This window comes from Hibiscus syriacus, unplaced genomic scaffold, assembly GCF_006381635.1.
Source record: "Hibiscus syriacus cultivar Baekdansim isolate YM2019G1 unplaced genomic scaffold, ASM638163v2 tig00111151_pilon, whole genome shotgun sequence".
In the NCBI taxonomy this organism is placed as follows: Eukaryota; Viridiplantae; Streptophyta; class Magnoliopsida; order Malvales; family Malvaceae; genus Hibiscus; species Hibiscus syriacus.
Window position 1 is genome coordinate 1,879,441 of NW_024062999.1, and position 24,588 is coordinate 1,904,028.

The following is a 24,588-nucleotide window of genomic DNA, read 5'->3' on the forward strand; positions in this document are numbered from 1 at the left end:
TAAAAATACGAAACTATAAAATTTTAAAAATATAAAATCGAGTCATAAATAAAAAATATAAAATATAAAGAAACTATTTAAACTATATAAATATTTAAAATTTTCAAAAAATTCCACTGCACTGGAACACTCGGTTATTCCTAGCGCCTATATATATGACCATCACATAACCATATTCAAAAGAGAAATAAATATGGATTCTTCATATTTCCAATATCCATATCCTGAATCATCTTCTTCATGTGTTTCTCAAGAAAACTCATTCAATTACCCTAACAACCAAGCTCTTCCCTTCAATGAAAACGACTCGCAGACGATGCTTCTCTTTGGCCTCCTAAATGAAGCCGGGGCGGGTTCGGGAGACGATCATGAAGTGAGCTCGAAAACGAAGGAAGAGGAGTCTAGCAGGGAGGTTTCTTACAGAGGTGTGAGGAGAAGGCCATGGGGGAAATATGCAGCTGAAATAAGGGATTCAACGAGGAATGGTGTTAGGGTTTGGCTGGGAACCTTTGATACAGCCGAGGCTGCTGCTTTAGCCTATGATCAAGCTGCATTGGCAATGCGAGGTTCCATGGCTATACTCAATTTCCCGATCGACAAAGTCTACGAGTCGCTTCGAGAAATGAACTATAGATTCGAACAAGGGTGTTCGCCTGTTTTAACGATGAAGAAAAGGCACTCCTTGAAGACCAGAAACGGGATGACGACGACGATGAAGAAGGTGAAGAAAGAGAAGGAGACTATGAAGATGGAAAATGTGGTGGTGTTTGAAGATTTGGGTATTGATTACTTGGAGGAACTTCTTAGCATTTCCGAAAGTTCTTTAAATTACTTCCATTAGTTAACATTTTTTCAGTTATAGATATTGGAGCATGGATTTAAATTGGTCTGTTATTGGAAGATGCAGTGAAAAATATTATTCAAAATCGTGATAAACACGATCACAACTATAATTTAAATCTATGATAGGGAGATAAATATAATTATATCATATTTTAAGAATGAAATGAAGTTTAAAATTCTCTCGTTTTGTTCTTCTTTCTGTTTAGATAAAGACTTCTTTTTTGGTATAGGATAATTTGCTTTTGTAAATTTTGAATATGATGAAGGATTAAAGTCTCCGTGGTTGGAACAACAAGATTAGTATCGTTTAAATAAGGTTTTAAATTTAAGCCTTTATGTATGTAAAAAGTCTTTATTACGAGACTCACACAAAAAAAATAGGCGTGCAATATTCAAAATAATCAAACCCAATTAAACTGGACGAAAAAAAAGTCTTTGTTGTTGGACATTGAGGGTTTCCATTTTATGTCAACTTGTGCAAGTGGACAATATCTTTATTTGCTACCTTCTTTTTCATGTCCCATTAAGATGGAGCTTGACAGTGACAATTATAGTCTCATTGCAATTAAAAACAACAGTGTAATTTTTTTACTGATTTGATTTGTCTAGCTAATTCTAAACAAATAAACAATACATTACTTACCACACACATATACAGTGGCAGATCTCAGGAGCGAAATTAGAAATTTATTAAAATGAATTAAATTTTTATTTATTTTTTAAAAATATAATTTTTTAATTGAGGGATCTGATAAAATATATTTTATTATTTTTTAAAAATTAATCGGTAGGGACCAAGACTGGGTCCTGCCTAGTTCAGTTCATGATGAATCTATTTAGGAAGAAGGATAAATATTTAAAATTTGAATTATCTACACATATTTATATATTTTATTGATTGTATTTTTCTTGAAATTTTATTTATGTTTACTCAGTATAAAAAAAGTTTATATTATTAATGTTATAATATTTGTGTGATCACACTAGACATTTATAAATCCAACATTGTGTATGTATATATGAATCGTTGTCAATTTCTTTTTCTATATCAAACCAACAACATGAATTAAAAAGATAGACATTACTCGACAAGCCCCAACATTTTAACACTTGATGAACTTGCGAAGCATGGAGTGAGGGCGTCCGAGTCCTCTTTATGCGTGTTATGTAATTCAGGCATCAAAACCCCTAACCACTTATTCTGTCAATGTCAATTTTCTTGGACTGTTTGGGCGAGATGGTGGTCATGCTGGAATATTCATGTTATAATACCGAGAGACATCATTTCACTTATTGTGTTGTCGGATAATACTCCTAATATCTTCAACAACAAAAACTTCACTGCAGATCAAATTTTCGACTTCGCTGTTTTGAGGATGGGATTTTGGGCAAAAAGCTTATGGCCTTCTTCAATCGCTTCCATCAATGAATTTGTTCGCCACAATAATATCGTAAGTGTTAGCACTTAGCAAATAAAAGATTAGCTGGAACGTTTATGCAGGCTGGATTATGTGCTATGATAGTTATCTGGTCTCTAAAGGGACTTCTGAAGTTAGGTTGTTCACTGTTTTCTGTTATAATGGTGTTTTGGTGTTGTTCTGGAATTTCTGTTCTAGTGGCATCAATGTTGGCAGCTTTTTCTGGATTCATATTATCATGCCTTCGTTATCTAGGATAGCGAAATCTCGACCTCTCCTCTGGTTTTGAGGTGCATTTGCTTATAATCGAGCCTGTGTTTGTGGCTTGATATTTCTCCTCACAGATGGGGTATCTGGTCTTCAGTTTTAGAGTGCACTTGCTGTGCAAGTGTTGTTTTTTGTATCGTCCAAGGGTGGGTTACTGTAGACTTTTGCGGTGGTGTGGTATTGGATACAGTTTTTTGAAGGGTCGTGGTTCCTAGTTGCCTGGTTATCTGCTGATGATCATTCTGTAGTACGATGATCGAGTTAGACTGGTCCTAGCAGGTTAGTGTATCGAATATTTGTTAGAAAAAATGTTTAATATGAGATGATGATGATAATAATAATAATAATAATATATAATCGAAGTAATCAAAATAATTAAAAAGAATTAAAATAGAAGAATGAAACTTGTTACTTATGTGTACACACGGAATGAGATGAGTAGAGTAAGATAAACCATTGAAGGATTTTTGTTGAAGTCTGTATGAACAATTTCCTTAAAAAATATTGATGAATTACTATCTAGGTTAAACACTAGAGGAATTTACAGGAAAGGAGTTCATTTAATTCCACACATTTCACTGAAGACTTAATGCCCTTTTTATACAGCTCATTATCTAACAGACTCATAACAACCTTATAACAGAAAGGTTAACGTTCACACACACTCATGCAACACTCAACAACCTCACGCAATCCTCAACAATTCAGTTGCCACTCTAACTTTATTTACACTCAATCTTTATTTGCTAACATTCTCCCGTCTTTCTTCTTCTTCTTCTTTTGATTCAACATGGTTGAACATGAACCTTGTCTCGAAATACTTGAAATGATGCCTTAGCCAAAGGCTTAGTAAAAACATCTGCAAACTGAAAACCAGCAGGTAAATAACTCACCCTTAGTTTACCAGCTGCAACCTTCTCCCTAACAAAATGAATGTCAAGATCAACATGCTTTGACTTTGCATGATGTACTGGATTAGCACTCATTGCTACCACACTTGTATTATCACACCAAGTAATAGGATTATCTAGTGAATGCAACCCTAGATCACTCAATAAGGCGTCAACCCAAGTTACCTCTGCAACAGCTTCTCCAATGCTACGATATTCAACTTCTATTGTTGATCGTGACATCGATTGTTGCTTCTTTAACGCCCATGTAACTAAACTGTTTCCAAGAAACACCCCATATCCAGTCATCGATCGTCTATCTCCAACATCACCTACCCAATCAGCATCTGAAAACGCTCATACATATAACTTAGTATCCTCAGCCAATAAGACTAAGCCATAATCCAACGTACCAGCCAGGTAGCGTAAGATGTGCTTAACAGCGACCAAGTGTTCTTCACATGGTGCTTGCATGAACTGTGCCACCTTATTGACTGAAAAAACAATATCAGGTCTAGTATGACAAACATATAGCAAAGCACCAACAATGCTTCGATATTCACGTGCATTAGATAATAATGCACTTTTTTTTCCTGGACCTTTCAGGGCAGCTACCATAGGTGTACAAGTTGGATTTGCTTGAAGCATGTATGTTTTTCCTAGTAATTCGAGAATATACTTTTTCTGACTAAGGGCTAACCCAGCACCTATCCTCTTAACCTCAATACCCAGGAAGAATGAAAGTGCTCCAAGATCTTTTAAAGAGAATTTCTTGTGCAGTATATGAACAACAACATCAATATCTTCATTCAAATTTCTTGTAATTATTATATCATCAACGTATACTAAGATATAAGTGCATGAATCATTCACAACTCGCACAAATAGAGAAGTATAAGCACTTGACACTACAAAGCCTAACTCAAGTAGACTGTTCTTGAGCTTTTCATTACAGTTTCGTGGAGCCTGGCGAAGACCATACAAAGCTTTTTGCAGCTTGCACACTAAAGGAGCCTCATTGGAACCAATCTGTTCAAAACATGGGGGTTGTTGCATATAAACATCTTCAACCAGATCACCATTCAAAAAAGCATTATTGACATCTATTTTTCTTAGTGACAATCCCTTAACAACTGCAACTGCTAGAACAACATAAACAGATGCAAATTTAACAACTAGACTAAATGTAGCAACAAAATCATGGCCAGGAACTTGCGAAAAAACCCTTAACTACTAGGCGAGCTTTATATCGATGGAAAGAACAATCTGGATTCCTTTTAAGCTTTAATAACCATTTACAACCCACAACACTTTTATCACGTGGTAGCTCAACCAGACTCCAAGTTTGATTCTGAATCAAGGCAAAATACACAACATGAACTGCAGCTGCCCACTTAGATGACATCAAGGCATCATGAATATTGGAAGGAATAATAGTGTATACCTTGGGCTTGTAAATACCACATTAGCTGCAAGTGAGCATAGGATGATGGTTGACATTTGAACCTTGAACAGAATCATTAAGTGCAACAGTCTCCTCCTGGGATAACACATCACCATTAGTTTCACTTGGACACATAGACTCATTTTTGCCCTCAAGAGCATTCGAAGAATCAGCAGAATCAGCTATATAACTCCCATGCTCTTGCACAGAAGCATGCTGGCTTCCTGACACCCCAGCAGCTTCAGTATGTAATCGATGTACATCCACCACAACATCAAGAGGTTGACTGGTCTGACCAGAAGAACTATAATGATTGTTACTAGATTCGGCTGCAAATGGAAATTGTCACTCATCAAACTTCACATGTCTGGATACATACACTCGTCCATTCAACCCAAGACACAAAAAACCTTTATGTTGGGGACTAATACCAAGAAATGTACATGTTGTGAACGAAATTCAAGTTTATGGAGATTATATGGTCTGAGATGTGGAAAACACCTACAACCAAAGGCCTTCAAAAAATTATAGTCAGGCTTCTTATGAAATAACGATTCAAATATAGATAGCCCTTGCAACACTTTTTATTGGCAATCTGTTGATGAGATGAACTGCCATTATTGCAGCATATGCCCAAAATTTAATAGGCATAGAAGCTTGAGCAAGTAACACTAATGCAAGCTCAATAATGTGCCTATGCTTCCTTTCGACAACTCTGTTTTGCTTAGATGTATGTGGACAAGTTACACGATGCACAATGCCAGCTGTTAGAAGAACATGAGAGAGACTTCGAAATTCACCTCCCCAATCACTCTGCATAACTAGTATCTTGGAGTCAAACTGCGTAGATACAAGTTGCTGAAATAATTTAAAAGCATGAACTTCTTGGGATTTATCATGAAGCAAATATAACCATGTATGTCGTGTGCATGCATCGACAAAACTAACATAATACTTATAACCATTTGAAGCAACAGGTGAAGGCCCCTACAAGTCAGTATAAATCAACTGGAATGGAGCAGTGTAAATCGATTCTGATGCATTAAAAGGGAGCTTATGACTTTTACCCATATGGCAAGCAATATATTGTTCATTCAAATTCTTATCAACAAGTACATTCAGTGATTTGCAAACTTTCTCTAGGGTCCCATATGCAGGATGCCCTAGGCGCCTGTGCCAAAATTCATACAACTTATTCGAAGTAAGTACAGAGTAAGCTTCTGCTTGACCACTACTCCTAGCACCAGCATCCAATTGAAAGAAATAAAGACCACCTCGTTCTTCACCATATAATAGAATTTCACCAGACCTCTCATCTCGAACACAGTAACTCAAAGCTCGAAACTTAAAATAAACATCATTGTCCCTAGCAAGCTTTGACACTGAGAGCAAGTTTTTTGTTATCTTAGGCATATGCAACAAGTTATTTAACAATAATGCTCAAGAATTAGAGTTTAAGATAGGGCTACCAGTAGCATCAATAGATAGGGACACACCATTACCAACAAGTAATTTACCTAGATCAGTAAAGTCACCCTTATGACCAATGGCTGAAGCATCAGGTGTTACATGATGTGATGCACCAGAATCAACCACCCATGAACCACTAGGAGTTGTAATAGCATGAGCTTCAACATGTCCTTTAGCACAACAAGAATATGCTACACTGTGTACAGCTTCAAGACTGAAGTAGTTAACACTACCAAAGCTATCTCGAGATGAAGTACGACCAGAAACCTTACCAGAGAGTTCTGATCAAAACGATGCCAGCAATCAACCACTAGGTGGCCATTCTTGCCACATAATTAGCACTGAACCCTTGGCCTCCCACGACCTCATCCTCGAGTAGTATAACCAGATTCATTTCGATAGTCACATCGATTATAAGAACTTATGTTACTTGATTTAGAACCAACCCTCATATTAGTTACATGAGCACTCATTGGAAATTGATCATCTCGAGCATCAAAGACAGCAATTTGAGTTTCAGCATCAATCAACAAGGAGCACACCTTATCAAGTGACCATGATGAATTACTATCTAGGTTAAATACTAGAGGAATTTACACCAAAGGAGTCCATTTAATTCCACACATTTCAGTGAAGGCTTAATGCCTTTTTTATACAGCTCATTATCAAATAGACTCATAACAACCTTATAACATAAAGGTTAACGTTCACACACACTCATGCAAAACTCTACAACCTCACGCAATCCTCAACAACTAAGCTTCCATTCTAACTTCATTCACACTCAATCTTTATTTTCTAACACATATTCGTCCTCTCCTAGGTGCTTTCAGTAACGTTGGATGTCGATATCCCAGGATACGACAACAAACGATCACAACAGTAAGTACAACTGTAGTGATCAGTCGAACACAATCTTTCCTTTCTCTATCACCGGAAAAAACGAATTTGGAAGGAATTTTCTAATTGTTTTTCCTATTCTAAAGATATAAACTTGGGTAACTTGTAACTTGTTTGTAATTGTGCCTAAACTAGCCACTAACGATGAGCATCGCTAACCAATTAATTTAATTTATATAAATTTAAAATTCGAAAGGACCCAACGTTTAATTATAAATTAGTTAAAAATTTGAAGGTAAATTATTTCAAATAAAATATTAATTACATTATTTTTCATAATATTTTTTAACAATAATTGAATCAAATATCAACCCCTAAATTTAAAAACCCTAAATATTAATTATTATATTGATTGCGCGAATAACAGGGAACAGAGGCTAGGCTCGAACATTGTCCATGCAAGGAGGGAGGAATGGCAGTGACTATCTCTTCGGCGAAAGAGGCTAACAGCATAGGGGGCTTCAATGGCAATGAAAAAAATATTTAGGGTTTTTTAATTTAGGGGTTGGTATTTGATCCAATTATTATTAAAAAGGATTATGAAAAATAATGTAATTAAATATTTTATTTACCTTTATATTTTTAACTAATTTATAATTATATATTTAGTCCTTTAAAATTTTAAATTTTTATAAATTAAATTAATAGTGATCAACAGTGCTCGTCAAGTATTGTAGAATTTTATTATTATTTATTAGTCGTAAATCATGGATGAACACATGATTTATGTTGAGGGTAAACTTCTAAAATTTTAGAGGAATCGTAATTATAATACTTTAGGGAATAAAACATAATATAAATAGAAAATACATAAAAAATATTGTATTATATTTTGTACGTTTATATATTTAAATGCTAAAATTTGTTGACATAAGTTTATGTGCTACCTTTTATGTGTTCTTTTTAACACGATAAAAATACTTCTATTATGTGTATTTATTTGTTAAGTTTTGTCTCATATGTCGACATATTAGTATGATTATATATTATTTGTTATAATACGTACATCTACCTTTATCTATTAGATAATGTTTTGATATATTTTTTTAGTAAAATTTTAATATTCATTAGATTTAGAGTTCTATATAATATCATCTCTTTATGTTTATAAATATGAAGTAGAAAAAAATATTATATACAATTCAGATTGAGATAATAATATAGTTTTTTCTCCTTTTTACATATATATTCTCTTGTTCTTTTCATTACTTAATTCTTTCTTATTTCATTACATTATTAATATTCTTTAAAATATGTTTATATATGTAGTTGTGTTATGTCACAATTTATGTCATGTGAATTTATTTTAATTATTAAGTTAAAGAATTAATTATTTTAATTTTAAATTATTTTTTAAAAAATATTGATTGGCACGTATGTAAAGTCTAAACTCAATTTATTTGTAGAAATTAATTTAAATTATGTTACTAACCATCTCATGGTGCACCTTCCCTTCCATTTTCAAACTTTGATTGCCAGAGTTCTCTTCCTTTTTTTTGAGGATCAAAAAGCATCTCTATCGCAGGCTCAAGTACCTAAACACAAAGATTTAGTTTCAAACATATGAAATAGCCAAACAAGATTTTAATCATACAATTTTAGTTGTTGGTGTCTTACCTCAGAAAGGACACAATTAATATGAGTCATCTTCAACAATTTGACTTACAAGCGTAAGCAGATGCAAGTAACGTTTATGCCTAAAAGTAGGCGCAAGTGGAATACATTGAGGATGAACATTGAAATCACAGTTTTTGCAGCTGAAGCAGGAGTCATTGCAACGTTTCCCACAAGCATTACAAGATATGTTGTGGATAATGCTTTTCCCGAGTCGAAGAAGATTGTGAGGATGACAAGCATGCTTTATGGCACGAGTTGGGTACTTTGCACATGAAGCGTGCAAGTTAACATCGAACTCATTGCAGTAGAAGCTGAAACCTTCGATTTTCTCCCTACAAGCTAGCATGGAACTTGTTCCCTTTCATCTGTATTCAAAGGAAATAATCGAGGGAGAAGAATATGGTGTGGGTGAAAGGGGCTCCTCTCAACATGCCTCGACATCTCATTCATACATGATTCATGGATGAAATATTCACAAGGAAGGCAGATATACATATAAGATTGAGTAGTCAAAAGGAGCTCCTGATTGCATGCCGCGCACTTCCTCTTTGCTTTCTCCCAAAGTTGTTTCTCCAGTTGGGTAGTGAAAGAAACAAGCAGCGTTTGAGTTGGTGTGGGTGGCTGAAATGGTGAATTGGGCGATCCTCCTCCTCAGCACGCTTAGCTATCTCATTCTCATCATTAAAAACGGCCACCGCGCATTTGAAATCAACCTTAAACTCACAATACATGCACCTGTAATTGATGAAGCCAAACCTCAATCTTCTACATGCATCACACAGAAAAAGTCCCACGTATTGAATCTGAGTGGATGGGGGTGAAAAGTATGTTTCTGGATTTGAGGTGGCAATTCAGCGCATGATTTGTGCACCCCAAATTTTCCACATTCTCCACAAAAATAAGCCGGACCAACAATGATATCCATGCACCTCTTGCAAGGTATTGTGTCTTTTTCCTCCACCTCCATAAAACTACGAAATGCACTTGCGAGCATCACAATTGACGGTTAAAGATATTAAGCCAAACTAACTCAATTAGGCAGCCTAACTTATTCTGCTGAGACAGCCAATTTCTTTTGAATAGCCCAACTACCCTCAGCAGGCTAACTGACTATGTTAGACCGGATGGGTTAAGCCCCGACTGTTGCCTCAGAAATATTCAGCCTTTGTAAAGCACCCGAGAACGTGGCAAAGTTTACTGAATTAAGGGCAGTGAAGGTAACCATGCAGAAGATCCATGATGGTATACTCGTTGATGTGCTTGTTGGAAATAAAACACTCACACAAACAACTTTTATTGAAACTCAAACAAATATTACAAGAGCACTCTCACTCAAAAACAAGAACTACAACTCACTCTTATAAGACTTTGCTTCTTCACTCACTTAGAAGCTCTTAATTTTTTCTTGATGCTTAAAACTAAAATGGGAAGGGGTATTTATACTATTCAAGAACAATCTTACACCACACAAATAAACTAATTTAAACCATTATAAATATCTAACTCTCACCTAACTAAATTGATGTAAGCAATGACATCATTATTTAAATGATGTAAGCAATGACATCTTTAATTAAATGATGTAAGTAATGACATCAATTTAGTTTGGGTTTGGGTTTAGGCTCCCATAATGGATCAAGTTTATGATCCAACACCCCCCCTTAAACTTGATCTCGTGACCCTTAGTAGGTTCCTTAATCTTAAGAAGTCTTCGCTGGTCAGTGGCTTGGTAAAAATATCAGCAACTTGATCTTGTGACTTCACGTATTCAACTTCCACATCTTTTCTTGCAACACACTCCCTTATATAGTGGTAGTGAATATCAATGTGCTTGCTTCGATCATGGAATACTGGATTCTTCGCTAAGGCAATGGCTGACTTGTTGTCGACACAAACCTTGGTAGGCTCTTCTTGTATCAAACCTATCTCCTTCAATAGATTTCTAAGCCAAATTGCATGACAAACGCATGAGGTAGCAGCAACATATTCAGCTTCACAAGTGGACAATGTGACAATCGGTTGTTTCTTTTGACATCCATGTGAACGCAATATCTCCCATGAAAAATACGAATCCAATAGTGCTCCTTCGATTATCTATGTCTCCACCCCAATCACTGTTGCTATATCCAACAAGCTTGTAATCGTTAGAAACTGAATAGAACAAGCCAAAGTCAATTGTACCTTTTAGATAGAGAAGAATTCTCTTTGTGGCTTTAAAATGGGTGGTTGTTGGAGATTCCATATAGCGACTAACCAATCCAACTGCGTGAAGAATATCGGGTCTCGTGCAAGTTAGATAGCGTAGACTTCCTACCAAACTTTTGAAGAATGTTGGATCTACACTTTCGCCTTCTTCATGTTTGGTCATCTTGATCCCGTATTCTGCCGGTGTGCTTATTGGCTTACAGTTCTCCATCTTGAACTTCTTCAGTATCTCCTTTGCATAGCTTTCCTGTGAAATGAAAATTCCATCATTTTGTTGCTTAACTTCAATGCCAAGGTAGTACGCCATGAGCCCCATGTCTGTCATCTCGAATTCTTTCATCATCACATCCTTGAATTCATTAAACATGCTTGGGTTGCTTCCAGTGAAGATCAAATCGTCCACATAGAGACACACGATCAAAATATCTTCATCTTTGATCTTGATATATAGAGAATGCTCGTAGGTACATTTGTTGAAGCCATTCTCTTGGAAATACTTGTCGATTCGGCTATTCCATGCCCTTGGTGCTTGTTTTAGCCCGTAAAGAGCCTTCTTCAACTTCAACACCTTGTCTTCATGCCCTTTGACTTCATAGCCTGATGGTTGTTGAATGTAAAGTTCCTCTTCAAGAACTCCATTTAGGAAGGCGGACTTTACATCCATATGTTGTATCTTCCACTTGTTTTGAGCTGCCAAAGAAATGATTAGTCTGATAGTCTCCAATCGAGCAACAGGAGCAAATACCTCATCATAGTCAATTCCAGCCTTTTGACTATAGCCTTTAGCAACTAGCCTCGCCTTGTGCCTTTCAATCTCTCCTTTGGCGTTTTGCTTTGTTTTGTACACTCATTTGACACCTATCGCCTTATGTCCCTTGGGAAGTAAGGTAAGTTCCCATGTGTCATTCTTCTCGATGGCCTTGATTTCTTCGTTCATCGCATCTCTCCATTTCTTTTCTTGTACCGCTTCTTGAAAGCTCACTGGTTCACAATCGGCAAACAAACAAAATAATGTAAGATTATCTTGTCGTTCAGTTACCTCATAGAGATCTCTAAGGCTTCTTATGCGTTGCACAACTCTTTCACTTTGACTCCCACTTGACGATGACAAAGGTGATGAGTCTCCTTGAGTGGTTGATGTTGGTGAAGTGGGTGGAGTTGCAAGCTCTTGTTGAGATTCATCTAGTTGTTCCCTCATTGTCTGCTCATCTTCTTCAAACTGAGGAAAGAAATTGAAGTCATCTGTATGAGAGTTAAAATCACATTCTCCTTCTTCGTTGAAGACCACATCTCGACTAATCACAAACTTATTATTGTTTGGATTGTACAACTTGTAGCCCTTCGAATTAGCATCATAGCCGATGAAGATAAAACTCCCGCTTTTATCATCAAGCTTCGTTCTTCTCTCGTCTGGTACGTGAACATGGGCTATACTTCCAAAGGTTCTCAAATGGGAAATGCTAGGTTTTCTTCCACTCCATGCTTCTTGCGGTGTCTTTCCCCATACACTTCTTGTTGGAGATCGGTTTGTCAAGTAGACTACACACGTTACTGCCTCCGCCCAAAATTCCTTAGGTAGTTTCTTGCTTTTGAGCATGCTTCGTGTCATGTCGAGGATTGTTCTGTTCTTTCTTTCTGCCACACCATTTTGCTGAGGGGATCTAGGAACTGTCATTGGTCGACGAATTCCATTTGCTTCACAGAACTCTTGAAACTCCCTGGAAGTAAATTCTCCACCTCGATCAGATCTCATGGCTTTGATCTTTCTACCGCTTTCTCTCTCCACTGCTGCTTTGAACTTCTTGAAGACTTCAAAAACTTCTGACTTCTGTTTCAAGAAATATACCCAGGTTTTTCTTGAAAAATAATCAATGAAGAGAAGAAAATAGTTATTGTTACCGAGAGAGCTAGGCTTGATCGGTCCACACACATCGGTATGGATGAGCTCGAGTGGCTTCTTGGCTCTTGTCTCTGACTCCTTTGGAAAGCTTTTCCTGAATTGTTTCCCAGCTAGACACCCTTCACAAATTTGGTCAGGATGGTTGATGCGAGGTAGTCCCTTCACCATCTCCTTCTTAGATAGCAGCTCTAGACCTCCAAAATTGAGATGCCCAAATCGAATATGCCAAAGCCATGATGCATCTTTATAGAAAGCTTTCAGGCACTTTGCAACATCATTTTGTATGTTGATCAAGAACATTCTATTCTTTGACATCGGCACTTTAGAAATGAAGTTATTCTTATCATCTTTTATAGAAAGATTATAATTATTCATGTGAATATCATAATCTTTCTCTACCAGTTGCCCTAAACTTAAGATGTTACTTTTTATATTGGGCACATAGTAGACATTTGAAATAAATTGATGCCTCCCATCTTTCAAACGGATAAGAATGTTACCTCTCCCTTTCACTGCTATTGTGGAATCATCTCCAAACGAAACATTTCCGCTTACTGACTCGTCTAGCTCCACAAACATGTATTTCCTTCCACACATGTGATTGCTTGCACCACTGTCAAGATACCAGGAATTTGCTTGGCCACCATCAGTTTCCTTTCGTGCTAGAAGAAGAGTTTCTTTGCCATCTGTCTTTTCCTCCACGTAATTGGCCTTCTCCTCAATTTTGTTGTTGGGAGCTCTACATTCTGAAGCATAATGCCCAAATTTTTGACAATTATAACATCGAATTTGAGATTTGTCATACTTTGAGTTTGGATTAATTCTTCCACGGCCTCGTGTTGAGCTTTCTTCTTTCTCATAGTTGCTGTTGGAATTGTTATTGTTGTAATTCCAGCCTTGTCCACGACCTCGACTTCCACCTCGTCCATGGCCTCTACCTCTGCCTTGGCCACGTTGGTTTCTATCATTGCGTTGGCTCTCATGCATATCCTTGAGTTGCAGCTTGAGGGTTGCTCAGTAAACTCATGCTTCTTCTTATGATTCTCTTCGTATGCTTGCAATGATCCTTGGAGCTGCTCGATCTTCATTTCTTCCAAGTCTTTAGTTTCTTCAATCGTCACAACGATGTGTTCAAATTTGGGATCCAACGAACGGAGTATCTTCTCTATTATCCTCACATCTTCTAACTTTTCACCATTTCTTTTAAATTGATTAGAAACAGCTACTACTCTTGAGAAATAATCTGAAATAGACTCATATGCTTTCATGTGTAAGGATTCGAATTCACCTCTTAATGTTTGGAGACGAACCTTCTTCACTTGCTCGGATCCTTTGTAAGAGGTTTGCAGCTTCTCCCATGCTTCCTTGCTAGAGCTTGCACTTGAAATCTTTTCAAAACCATCATCATCTAATGCTTGGTAGATGAGGTAGAGAGCCTTCTTGTCTCTCTTTCTTGAATCCTTCAAAGTTGTCTTTTGATCTGGTGTAAGAGTAACAAAAACATCATCATCCATAATCTCGTTATAGTCTTTCTCTATGATATCCCACACATCTTGTGATCCAAGAAGTGCCTTCATTTTGATACTCCAATTGTCGTAGTTATTGTTGTTGACTGCCGGAACTTGGAATGGTGCCATACCATTTGCCATATCTCTCAATATAATGAGATTTTGTAAAATCCGATTGCACGAATGAATCCGGAACGCCGAAAAAAACTTTGGGAGGGACTTGGAAAACTCGGTCAAGGGCTCCAACTCGGCTGACTCGGCTCAACTCGATGAGTCAACTCGATTTTCTGGCAGCAGTCTTCCGGCGGTGCGTGGCGGTGCGTCAGAACTCAGATTGAGAAAATTCTGGCGGCGTCGGATTCCTCTCGTCGAGACCTTCGATCTTTCCAACTCTCTCTGATGCCACTTTGTTGGAAATAAAACACTCACACAAACAACTTTTATTGAAACTCAAACAAATATTACAAGAGCACTCTCACTCAAAAACAAGAACTACAACTCACTCTTATAGGACTTTGCTTCTTCACTCACTTAGAAGCTCTTAATTTTTCTTGATGCTTAAAACTAAAATGGGAAGGGGTATTTATACTACTCAAGAACAATCCTACACCACACAAATAAACTAATTTAAACCATTATAAATTCAACAAATATCTAACTCTCACCTAACTAAATTGATATAAGCAATGACATCATTATTTAAATGACGTAAGCAATGACATCTTTAATTAAATGATGTAAGTAATGACATCAATTTAGTTTGGGTTTGGGTTTAGGCTCCCATAATGGATCAAGTTTATGATCCAACAGTGCTATTTGGCATTCTTGCACATCTCTGCATCAAGATGCATTGATGAAACCCAGGACCCTAAAACTTTCCAGCATTCAATTCAGATCAGGATAAACTTGCTAAAAAGAACTGCGTCTATGATCCCTGTATAACGTGTGTATGCTCGAAAGAAAATAAAGAAAGCACTCGCAGGAAAAGGGACTTCAACATACAGAAGGAAGGCCAGTTACATGATATGCTGATTGGAGAAGAGAAGCCATTTTTGACATCGTCATTTTTCTTCTGAAACAAATTCATGCTCACTTACCTGTGTAAAAAACTAGACATGTTTATATATCAGCCAAGTTTTGGTCCAAATGAGGTTAGCCTGCTTTGAGTTCCAATTGAACTGATACTTTTTCTTTAGTTTTTTCTATAATCTCTGATATATTTAGGAAAAAATGTTTCGTTTCAAGGAATTACCATAAATGAATGCATTAAATGGCCACCAGCTCCATCGTAAACTCTCTAGAGAGACTTGCAGGAGTTTGGGTGCACAATAATTCCCTTTAAGCTGCAAAATAAATAACCATTAAACAATTGGTTGGCCTATATTTTCTATACATTAAAAGAATGTATGATCACATGCCCATAAATAGACTTATCGACTTGGATGAAATTAAGGTGCGAGACTAACAGTCTAAGAAAATGAAAGGTGCTTGTTTCCTTCTGGCTTTCAATCTCTTTGTTTTGGCTTCCTCGTTTGCCTTTGCTTATGACCCTAGTCCCCTCCAGGACTTTTGTGTGGCCATCAAAGATGCCAACAATGGAGGTAACTCTGTCATGTACTGTGTTTTTCTTGTATTTCAAGTCACTGCATTATTCGACTAACATGACTTCGATTTCGAGCAGTGTTTGTGAATGGGAAGTTGTGCAAGGACCCAAAGTTCGCAACTGCGAACGACTTCTTCTTTTCGGGGCTAAACCTCCCGAAGAACACGTCGAATTCAGTTGGATCAGTGGTTACTCCAGTAAATGTTGATCAAATACCAGGACTAAACACACTCGGGATATCTTTAGCTCGTATTGATTATGCACCGAATGGTGGGCTGAACCCGCCTCACACTCACCCTCGAGCCACCGAGATCCTTGTGGTCCTAGAAGGCGAGCTCAATGTCGGATTCGTTACATCGAGTCCGAATAATCGTCTTATTGCTAAAACACTTCATCCAGGCGATGTTTTTGTCTTTCCCATTGGCCTGATTCGCTTTCAGCAGAATGTTGGGAAGACCAATGCGGTTGCTGTTGCTGGTTTGAGCAGCCAAAACCCAGGTGTGATTACAATAGCAAACGCTGTTTTCGGATCAAATCCGCCCATTAAAGCTGATGTTCTTAGCAGGGCATTTCAGCTGAGTAACGAAATTGTGAAATACCTACAGTCAAGGTTTTGATATCAGATTTTACATGCTGCGGAACTATTTTGCAACAAACATGAAATGGCTTTTCTTCATTGCAATATAATAAATTATTTATCCCTGCTCAATCTTTAAGTTTTGATGATGTATGTATGTACTCATGCATGCATTTATGTATAATGCAATGGTTTCTAGATTAGTTCATACATAGTATACTTGAAGTGGAGAAAATTTGTGGTGAGAAGGAAACGTGGCAATTTGTTCAACTGTAGAAGGTAGGCATTGAAAAGACTTGAATGCATCCTAGCAGCTTTATTAATACAATAACTATGTGATGAAATAATAACGACGTTGTTAAATTTATTTTAACTATTTTATTATTTTCCACCGCATCATCAAAAAGTTTTTAAAAAAATATTTTATTTTTTATTGAAAAATTAACATCAATTATTTTTTTATAATTTATAATATTTTTTTAATGTTTTATGATATGTCAGAGAAGAATAAAACAGTTAACATTGATATTTTGATGATAATAAAATAATTGATGCTATTTTAATTATGCTGCTATATTTGAGTTAATTTGATAAATAAATAAATAAAAAATTGAGGATCAAATGAGACGTAATAAAAGTTTAAAAGTTAAAATAATTAAACTTGTGAAATTAGAGGGCCAAAAAGATTATTTAGCCATTGATAACACTCTGCCTTGGATAGTGAAGTTGGGGATATTTCTCTCTCTTTTACGTGTGCCTCTTTAGTTAAGAGCGTGTACTGCCTCTAACCGGAAAGTTCTGCAGTATGGAAGTATTAATATATGTTAAAGAAATTGTTATCGGAAATTTTATTATTTTTTTAATAATTTTTATGAAAAAATTTATTTAAAATATTATTTTTATTTAAAATATTAATATTTTTAATATTTTTTGTAAAGTGTTTAATATTAATATTTTTATAGAAAAAAATAATATTTTTAGTAATTTTTTATCGGATATATTAATAAATTCGATAGTGTCCAATAATAATATTTTCGGTAGAAATAATAATATTTTAGATAAATTTTTACTGAAAATATTAAAATAATAATAATATTTATTATAACGTATTTATTTAATCGTATATTAAATTACCGCACTTTAAAACTTTTCTCGTCGAACCAAACCTCATTTAATTTACTCTTACCATGTATAGTACACTCTACACCTGTCCGTCGGAACTTGTCAATGTCTCTGATAAGATTTTTTTACAAAAATAATAATTTTTATAATTAATTAACGAAAGACAATCCAAATATATTTATTTATAAAAAAATAATATTTAATTTAATTAATTATAAAATATATATTTATTTTAAAAAAAACTCGTATGTAAATAACGTGAGATTTAAAAATATAATGATTAAAACTTATTATTTTTTAGCTATTAAAAATGAATTAAGATTCACTTATACTATATAAAATTAAAAGAATTGCATATATTTTTTTCGAGTGTAATTAGATCTTGCCTGTCAAATATAATTCTTAAAACTTAATCAGGCTTAAATTAGTACAATAATCAAAGACAATTGTTGTCTTATGAAATATTTGGATCCTTGTATCAAAAAATACAATAGTTTTGGTATTTGAATAAAACAATAGATAAACTACATGAATGGTCCCTTAAGTTTTTAGTCTGTCTAATTTTGGTCTTTCACTCAAAACAAATAACAATTTTGATCCCTTACATTATCGATATATTTAGTTTTAGTCCCTCGACCATTAATTTTCGTTAACTCGTTAACAGAAGTCAGTTGGCAATTAAAAAATAAAATAAAAACCCCATGTCAAATGTTGTTTCAAGCGTCATATCAAATATTGTTTTAAGTTTTACCCTTTTTCATATGGAAAGATGACACGGAATTGCTATGGCTTCAACAAAAGTGGCAACCGGCAACAACTGATATGATCCTCTTATATCTGTGTTGCTATTTCATTATCATTATCATTGCCTCGAGATTATATATAGTCTCCAGTGATTCAGGAGCCGAGATTATCTTCTTCATTAAACCACTTCACATTATTACATTTTCACCTTCATTTTGAAGGAGAGAAACAGATCATCTCCGTCTCGAACGACGTGTACATTGTTGATGTGAATTAAAGCAAAAAAGCAAGTAATTAACGTTGTTTGAGGTTCTTGTTCATGGTTTTAAAATCATTTATGTTTAGTTTCTTTTTCTTTTCTTTCGTTTTATCAACTGTGATCAAAATCATTTATGGTTTTATAATCAAATTGACTGATAACGTAAGAGATCAAAATCGTTTTATTTTGAAGTGGTGATTAAAATGAAACGGATCAAAATATAAGGAACTGCCCTTATAATTTACCCTAAAAAACCGAAATTTACCGAACGTTGTCTCTTTACCGTTTCTTTGTTTGCTTCCATGGCCGAAGCAACCTAATAGCAAAGCCGATCACAGTCATTCTAATTTCTAACATAGTATTCTCCTATTCTCTCCAAAGAAATTTCCCCACGTCTCTTTTGCTTTTTTGCCTTTACCTCTTCAACCAAAGCCCTCCCCTGAAACAAAAAGAAACGACTTGATTTCTCTAGAGAACGACACCCTTCTCCTCCTCGAAGCATCTTTCCTCTTCACCAGCGTCATGCACTTCTCCTTGTTATTCCTCTTCCCTTTTCCACCTTAACATCCCATAACTTTTCTCTCTTCGTTTTGTCTGAACTCCATAACTCAGTTTTTTTTCTCCTTCTAGAAAGAATTGAGTTGAAAATGGAGCAAGGGGTACTTGATGATATCATAAATCGGCTTTTGGAAGTTAGTGGTAAAACAGGGAAACAAGTGCAGCTATCGGAAGCAGAGATCCGGCAACTTTGCGTGGTTTCTAAAGAGATTTTCTTGCAACAACCTAACTTATTGGAAATTGAAGCACCCATCAAGATCTGTGGTATTGTTCACTTATTCTTTACATACTCAAGTTGTATTGTTTTGTATTTGTTTAATTGTATGAAATTCAATTTTGGGACTTTCAGATCAATTTTGTTAGAATTGCAGTTTTCATTTCAAGATTGGCACTTTATTTATGCTTAATGGTTCCTCTTCTTTTTTGGGTGTTAAGTTTTTATTTATGTTATAAATGCTTTAACTTAGAATTTAGTAAAGGTATCCCTGCAGGGTTGTGAAATTAGTCCCACTTTTACCGTTAAACCCTGGTATTTTATGCTTTAAGATTGGTTTATTTGTGTGGTTTTGGATGGTTATTGGGTTATTACTTGTTAGGTATAGCCAAGTTTGTTTCTGATGGACTGATCAAATAATGTTCCATTGATGCGTGGCTTTAGTGCTTATTGTGGAGTGTTTTGTGTTCATTTCGTAAAATTGAGCTTTTATTCAGATTGGCAACCTGGTTTTGCCGTTGTTTTGGTTCCTTAATTCAGGGAAGATTCTGTTCGTTTTTAACAATGCAGTGGAAAATGTTATGCCGGTTGGCAACTTTACGTTATTCGGTTTGTTCCATTGTACAAATTTGTAATACGAGTTTACACCAAACTGCTTAATTCAAAATAGTAGTTCTTTATTCTTTGGATTTCAAAGTTGATTCTGGTGACTTGTGCACTTGGAATATTTTTGTGAGCATGGGGGACACGTATGCTATTTTACGCCTAGGCGTGTGACTTGAATCATTTTCCACGGTGATTTTTTCGGCTAATTTCATATCGTTGAATGTTATAGAGTCAGTATTTTCGTTAGGATATATTAATTCTCCGCCACATTTTCTTTGTTTAGTTAGTATGATATTGCAAGTGTGGCATGCTAGTTTTTCCTCTCCCCTCAATGATCCGCTCCAGTTTTTCATAGTTGAATTTGGATTTTTTTAGTGTCTTGTGTGTATGAAAAAAAAATTCCTCTTTGAAAAATTCTGTTGAACTATTTGCCCCATACTTCAAATTGATTTATATGCGGCACTTATAGTACTGATGTCATTGTTATATAAGGTATGGTTTTTAGGAATTCATTTTCATGATAGTAGTTGTAATTTATCTTATCTTTTCTCCGAGTAACTGTTTCCTTTGAGTTGGGAATAGTTCTGAATTTCTTTCCTTTGTGAAATCTGTTTATCGTATTCAGGTGATGTTCATGGTCAATATTCTGATCTTCTAAGGCTTTTTGAGTACGGTGGATTGCCTCCAAATTCCAACTACTTATTTTTGGGGGACTATGTTGATCGCGGCAAGCAAAGTCTGGAGACCATATGTCTTCTTCTTGCCTACAAGATAAAATATCCCGAAAACTTTTTCCTCTTGAGGGGAAACCATGAATGTGCTTCTATAAACCGCATATATGGGTTCTATGATGAGTGTAAGAGAAGATTTAATGTTAGGCTATGGAAAGCATTCACCGAATGTTTTAACTGCCTACCAGTGGCAGCGCTAATTGATGAGAAGATCCTGTGTATGCATGGAGGCCTTTCTCCTGATCTCAATAATTTGGATCAGATACGAAGTTTACGACGTCCAACTGATGTACCTGACACAGGTTTGCTCTGTGATCTTCTCTGGTCAGATCCAAGTAAAGATGTTCAAGGTTGGGGAATGAACGACAGGGGCGTTTCATATACTTTTGGGGCTGACAAAGTATCAGAGTTTCTTGAGAAACACGATCTGGATATCATTTGCCGTGCTCATCAGGTTTTACTTTTTCTAGCTGCTCAATTTATGCTTTACATTCAGGTTTTAGAAGAATGTATAGGAGCTAATGCACATTTCATTTGTTGTTTTTTTTTTTTGTTGATTATTTTCTGGAAATTATGCCTATTTTATACCCTGACATGCAATTACTTTTATTCTGTGTTTAGATCTGTCGTTGAACATTGGACATCTTCTGTAAACAGTTTCGGCTCTTGTTTATTGCAGAAGATATGATTGTCAGCTTACCTACTTATGCTCATGTATAGGGTTTTTATATATATATATATATATATTGTAGGTTGTAGAGGATGGCTACGAGTTCTTTGCCGACCGACAACTAGTAACTATATTTTCAGCACCCAATTATTGCGGGGAGTTTGATAACTCTGGAGCCATGATGAGTGTGGACGAGACTTTGATGTGCTCCTTTCAAATTTTGAAGCCTGCTGATAAGAGGCCAAAGTTTAACATGGGGAGCACAACAACAGCAAAGCCCGGAAACTCTCCAGCAGGAGTCAAGGTAAATTCTACGAGTAAAATATTCAATTACGCATGATGTTTCGGTATCAATCGTGGTTCTCATGTTGTAGTTTTCTTTTGAGGTATTACTTTCTCAGCTTACAGTATTGGAGCTAATATATATAGTTGGTCCAAACTATTTAACTTTGTCATCAAGTGTGCGCATTTGTATTTTCTTTTTCTCTTGATTAATTCTGCCATCGTTCTTGAAATTAAATCAAGTATGTCTTTCAAAGGGAGATTGAAAAATGCTCCTTGCATGAAACTGGAGTTTTGAGCAAGATTCTATACACCAACTGCTGAATATCATCGTCCCCAGTATTTTCTGGGGATACCGTTTACCATTGCGTTGAACTTTTGTCGACTCCCTTAATCGTTCTCGGTTTCATTTCAGTCATTCCTTGGTGCAAAGGTATGAGAGCAGGATTGGCAAACTAGATTGCATGCATCACCGATAAACCAGAATTGGAGTTGTTTGATTTCAAGATATTATGCTCGACGATGGGCCTTAGAAAATGATGCCTCTGTGGTATGAATTCGGGTTTTGAAGGTCGAAAGGTCGTAATTGTCCTTCCTCTCTGATATTAATAGCTGCTATGAATTTAATAGTGTGTTGAGGTTCTGCTCTGTTAAATGACATTATTCTTGGGGAGGGACAGCATATCTGAATGTGGTACAAATCTCATGCTTCATTCTCTTGAAACTTTTCTATTTCATGCAATATGACTTTTGAAGATATTGGTAAATATGATATATTGAATCATGTTTATATTATTGTCACTCATCGTTAAATTTAAGCTTTACTCATTGATAATTTATTTTATGTAAATTAGCATGTTTATCTTCATGTGATTAGGGATGGGAATGGGACAGAACCTGACGGGGTCTGACCCGACCCGATCGAGTTGGATTTTTTTTAAAAAAAAATTGGGTTCGGGTCGGGTCGTGTTTTTTAAGAGGTGGTGTTCGGGTCGGATTCGGATTTAGGATCAAAAATACTCGACACTATCCGGAAAAAAAATTACCTTATGTATTTAAGAATAATTACAATAATACCCTTCTATGTTTTATTTTTCAATTAAATCATTGTTTTTATTGAATAAAAATAAATATTTTTTATTATTTCGGGTCAGGTTCGGGTAGAGGATATATATTATACGGGTTGGGTCGGATTTCAGGTGGAGTCATTGTTTTCATGTAGATCAAAAATTCGACCCATGCCCATGTGATGCATTTTTTTGTTGGTCTTTTAATTATTTTTGCAGTACATAAACTTAAATCCCATCGAATTTGAAATTGGAGAAATTGATCTCTTAAAAAATAAAAATAATTTAGTGTTTTGTCAACTTGAAAGTGAGTAATTAAGGAATTTATGTAATTAATGACGATGTTAATTTTTTCTGTCAATTTATATAATATTGATTGGTATAATAATAAATCTTGCCTTGAACGATTATATTTTATATTAATTTTAAACATTCAATAAATTTAGGGTCTTAACCATAATATTGCAAGTTATATGGCGTCTTTCTTTAGAAATAGATAAAATTAACATAATATATAAAGAGAAAATAACCTCAGTGACCAAAAATGCCTTATAATATACGATTTTAACCAACTTTTTTTAGATTTGTCAAAATGACCAACTAAATCGCAATGCGATCGATAATTCGCAACGCGATCTCCGGTATCGCAAATCAGTTTCCAGATTCGCAACGCGAACTTCGACTATCTTAACGCGAACTTGGACTATCGCAATGCGATTTACATATTTGCATTGCGATAGTCCAAGTTCGCGTTGCGATAGTCGAAGTTCGCGTTGCGATTTTCCAAATTCGTTGCGATAGTCGAAGTTCGCGTTGCGATTTTCCAAATTCGTTGTGATAGTCGAAGTTCGCGTTGCGATTTATTCCAAATTCGTTGCGATAGTCGAAGTTCGCGTTGCGATTTTCCAAATTCGTTGCGATAGTCGAAGTTCGCGTTGCGATTTTCCAAATTCGTTGCGATAGTCGAAGTTCGCGTTGCGATTTATTCCAAATTCATTGCGATTTATTCCAAATTTGTTGCGATTTTCCCACATAGTATTGGAAATACTATTGGGAATGGTATTTAAGGCTTGGCTTTCCCACTTCCTTGTTGAGTGATAGAGAACAAGGGAGACTCTCGCGCGCCGCCGCCGTCGCCATCTCGTCTCGGGTCGTGGTCGTAGTCGTGGTAATACGTGTCTTCGACACGTCCGCGCGAATACTATATTTTTAGAGAAAATTCTTAAGAAACAAATGCAATACCACCAGTCGTTGCGATTTTGGACTATCGTAACGAAAATAAATCGCAACGCGAACTTCGACTATCGCAACGAACTTGGAATAAATCGCAACGCGAACTTCGACTATCGCAACGAACTTGGAAAATCGCAACGCGAACTTCGACTATCGCAACGCGAATTTGGACTATCGCAATGCGAATATATAAATCGCAATGCGATAGTCGAAGTTCGCGTTGCGAATCTGGAAACTGATTTGTGATACCGGAGATCGCGTTGCGAATTATCAATCGCATTGCAATTTAGTTGGTCATTTTGACAAATCCAAAAAAAATTGATTAAAATCGTATATTATAAGACATCTTTTGTCACTGAGGTTATTTTCTTATATATAAATGGATACAAATGGTCCCTCCATCATACATGTCGGAACCATCTTTCGGTTGTGCCCCGGAATTGGGCTTCGACTTGGATTA

General features: G+C 35.8%; 3 protein-coding genes across 3 annotated transcripts; all 3 read left to right on the forward strand.

Moving 5' to 3' along the window:
* The first annotated feature begins 205 nt into the window (after nucleotides 1–205).
* On the forward strand, nucleotides 206–875 carry LOC120154786 (ethylene-response factor C3-like). The gene is made up of 3 exons (XM_039166437.1): nucleotides 206–249; nucleotides 294–330; nucleotides 391–875. Exons 2-3 carry the CDS (start codon nucleotides 317–319, stop codon nucleotides 839–841), a joined length of 465 nt encoding a protein of 154 aa, XP_039022368.1. The 5' UTR covers nucleotides 206–249; nucleotides 294–316; the 3' UTR covers nucleotides 842–875.
* Nucleotides 876–15,926: 15,051 nt separating this feature from the next.
* Nucleotides 15,927–16,770, forward strand: LOC120154790 (germin-like protein subfamily 1 member 18). The gene is made up of 2 exons (XM_039166442.1): nucleotides 15,927–16,063; nucleotides 16,144–16,770. The coding sequence occupies exons 1-2, from the start codon at nucleotides 15,940–15,942 to the stop codon at nucleotides 16,680–16,682; spliced, it is 663 nt and encodes a 220-aa protein (XP_039022373.1). The 5' UTR covers nucleotides 15,927–15,939; the 3' UTR covers nucleotides 16,683–16,770.
* Nucleotides 16,771–19,227: 2,457 nt separating this feature from the next.
* Nucleotides 19,228–22,587, forward strand: LOC120154828 (serine/threonine-protein phosphatase PP1-like). The gene is made up of 4 exons (XM_039166472.1): nucleotides 19,228–19,589; nucleotides 20,771–21,330; nucleotides 21,629–21,850; nucleotides 22,244–22,587. The coding sequence occupies exons 1-4, from the start codon at nucleotides 19,415–19,417 to the stop codon at nucleotides 22,265–22,267; spliced, it is 981 nt and encodes a 326-aa protein (XP_039022403.1). The 5' UTR covers nucleotides 19,228–19,414; the 3' UTR covers nucleotides 22,268–22,587.
* The last annotated feature ends 2,001 nt before the right edge of the window (nucleotides 22,588–24,588 follow it).

Bases quoted from the DNA above. Each gene is read 5' to 3' on its own strand.
- LOC120154790 (XM_039166442.1), top strand. From the start codon at position 15,940: ATGAAAGGTGCTTGTTTCCTTCTGGCTTTCAATCTCTTTGTTTTGGCT. The intron at 16,064-16,143 runs GTAACTCTGTCA...GATTTCGAGCAG, and splicing joins CAAAGATGCCAACAATGGAG to TGTTTGTGAATGGGAAGTTG.
- LOC120154828 (XM_039166472.1), top strand. From the start codon at position 19,415: ATGGAGCAAGGGGTACTTGATGATATCATAAATCGGCTTTTGGAAGTT. The intron at 19,590-20,770 runs GTATTGTTCACT...TATCGTATTCAG, and splicing joins AGCACCCATCAAGATCTGTG to GTGATGTTCATGGTCAATAT. The intron at 21,851-22,243 runs GTAAATTCTACG...GTTTCATTTCAG, and splicing joins ACTCTCCAGCAGGAGTCAAG to TCATTCCTTGGTGCAAAGGT.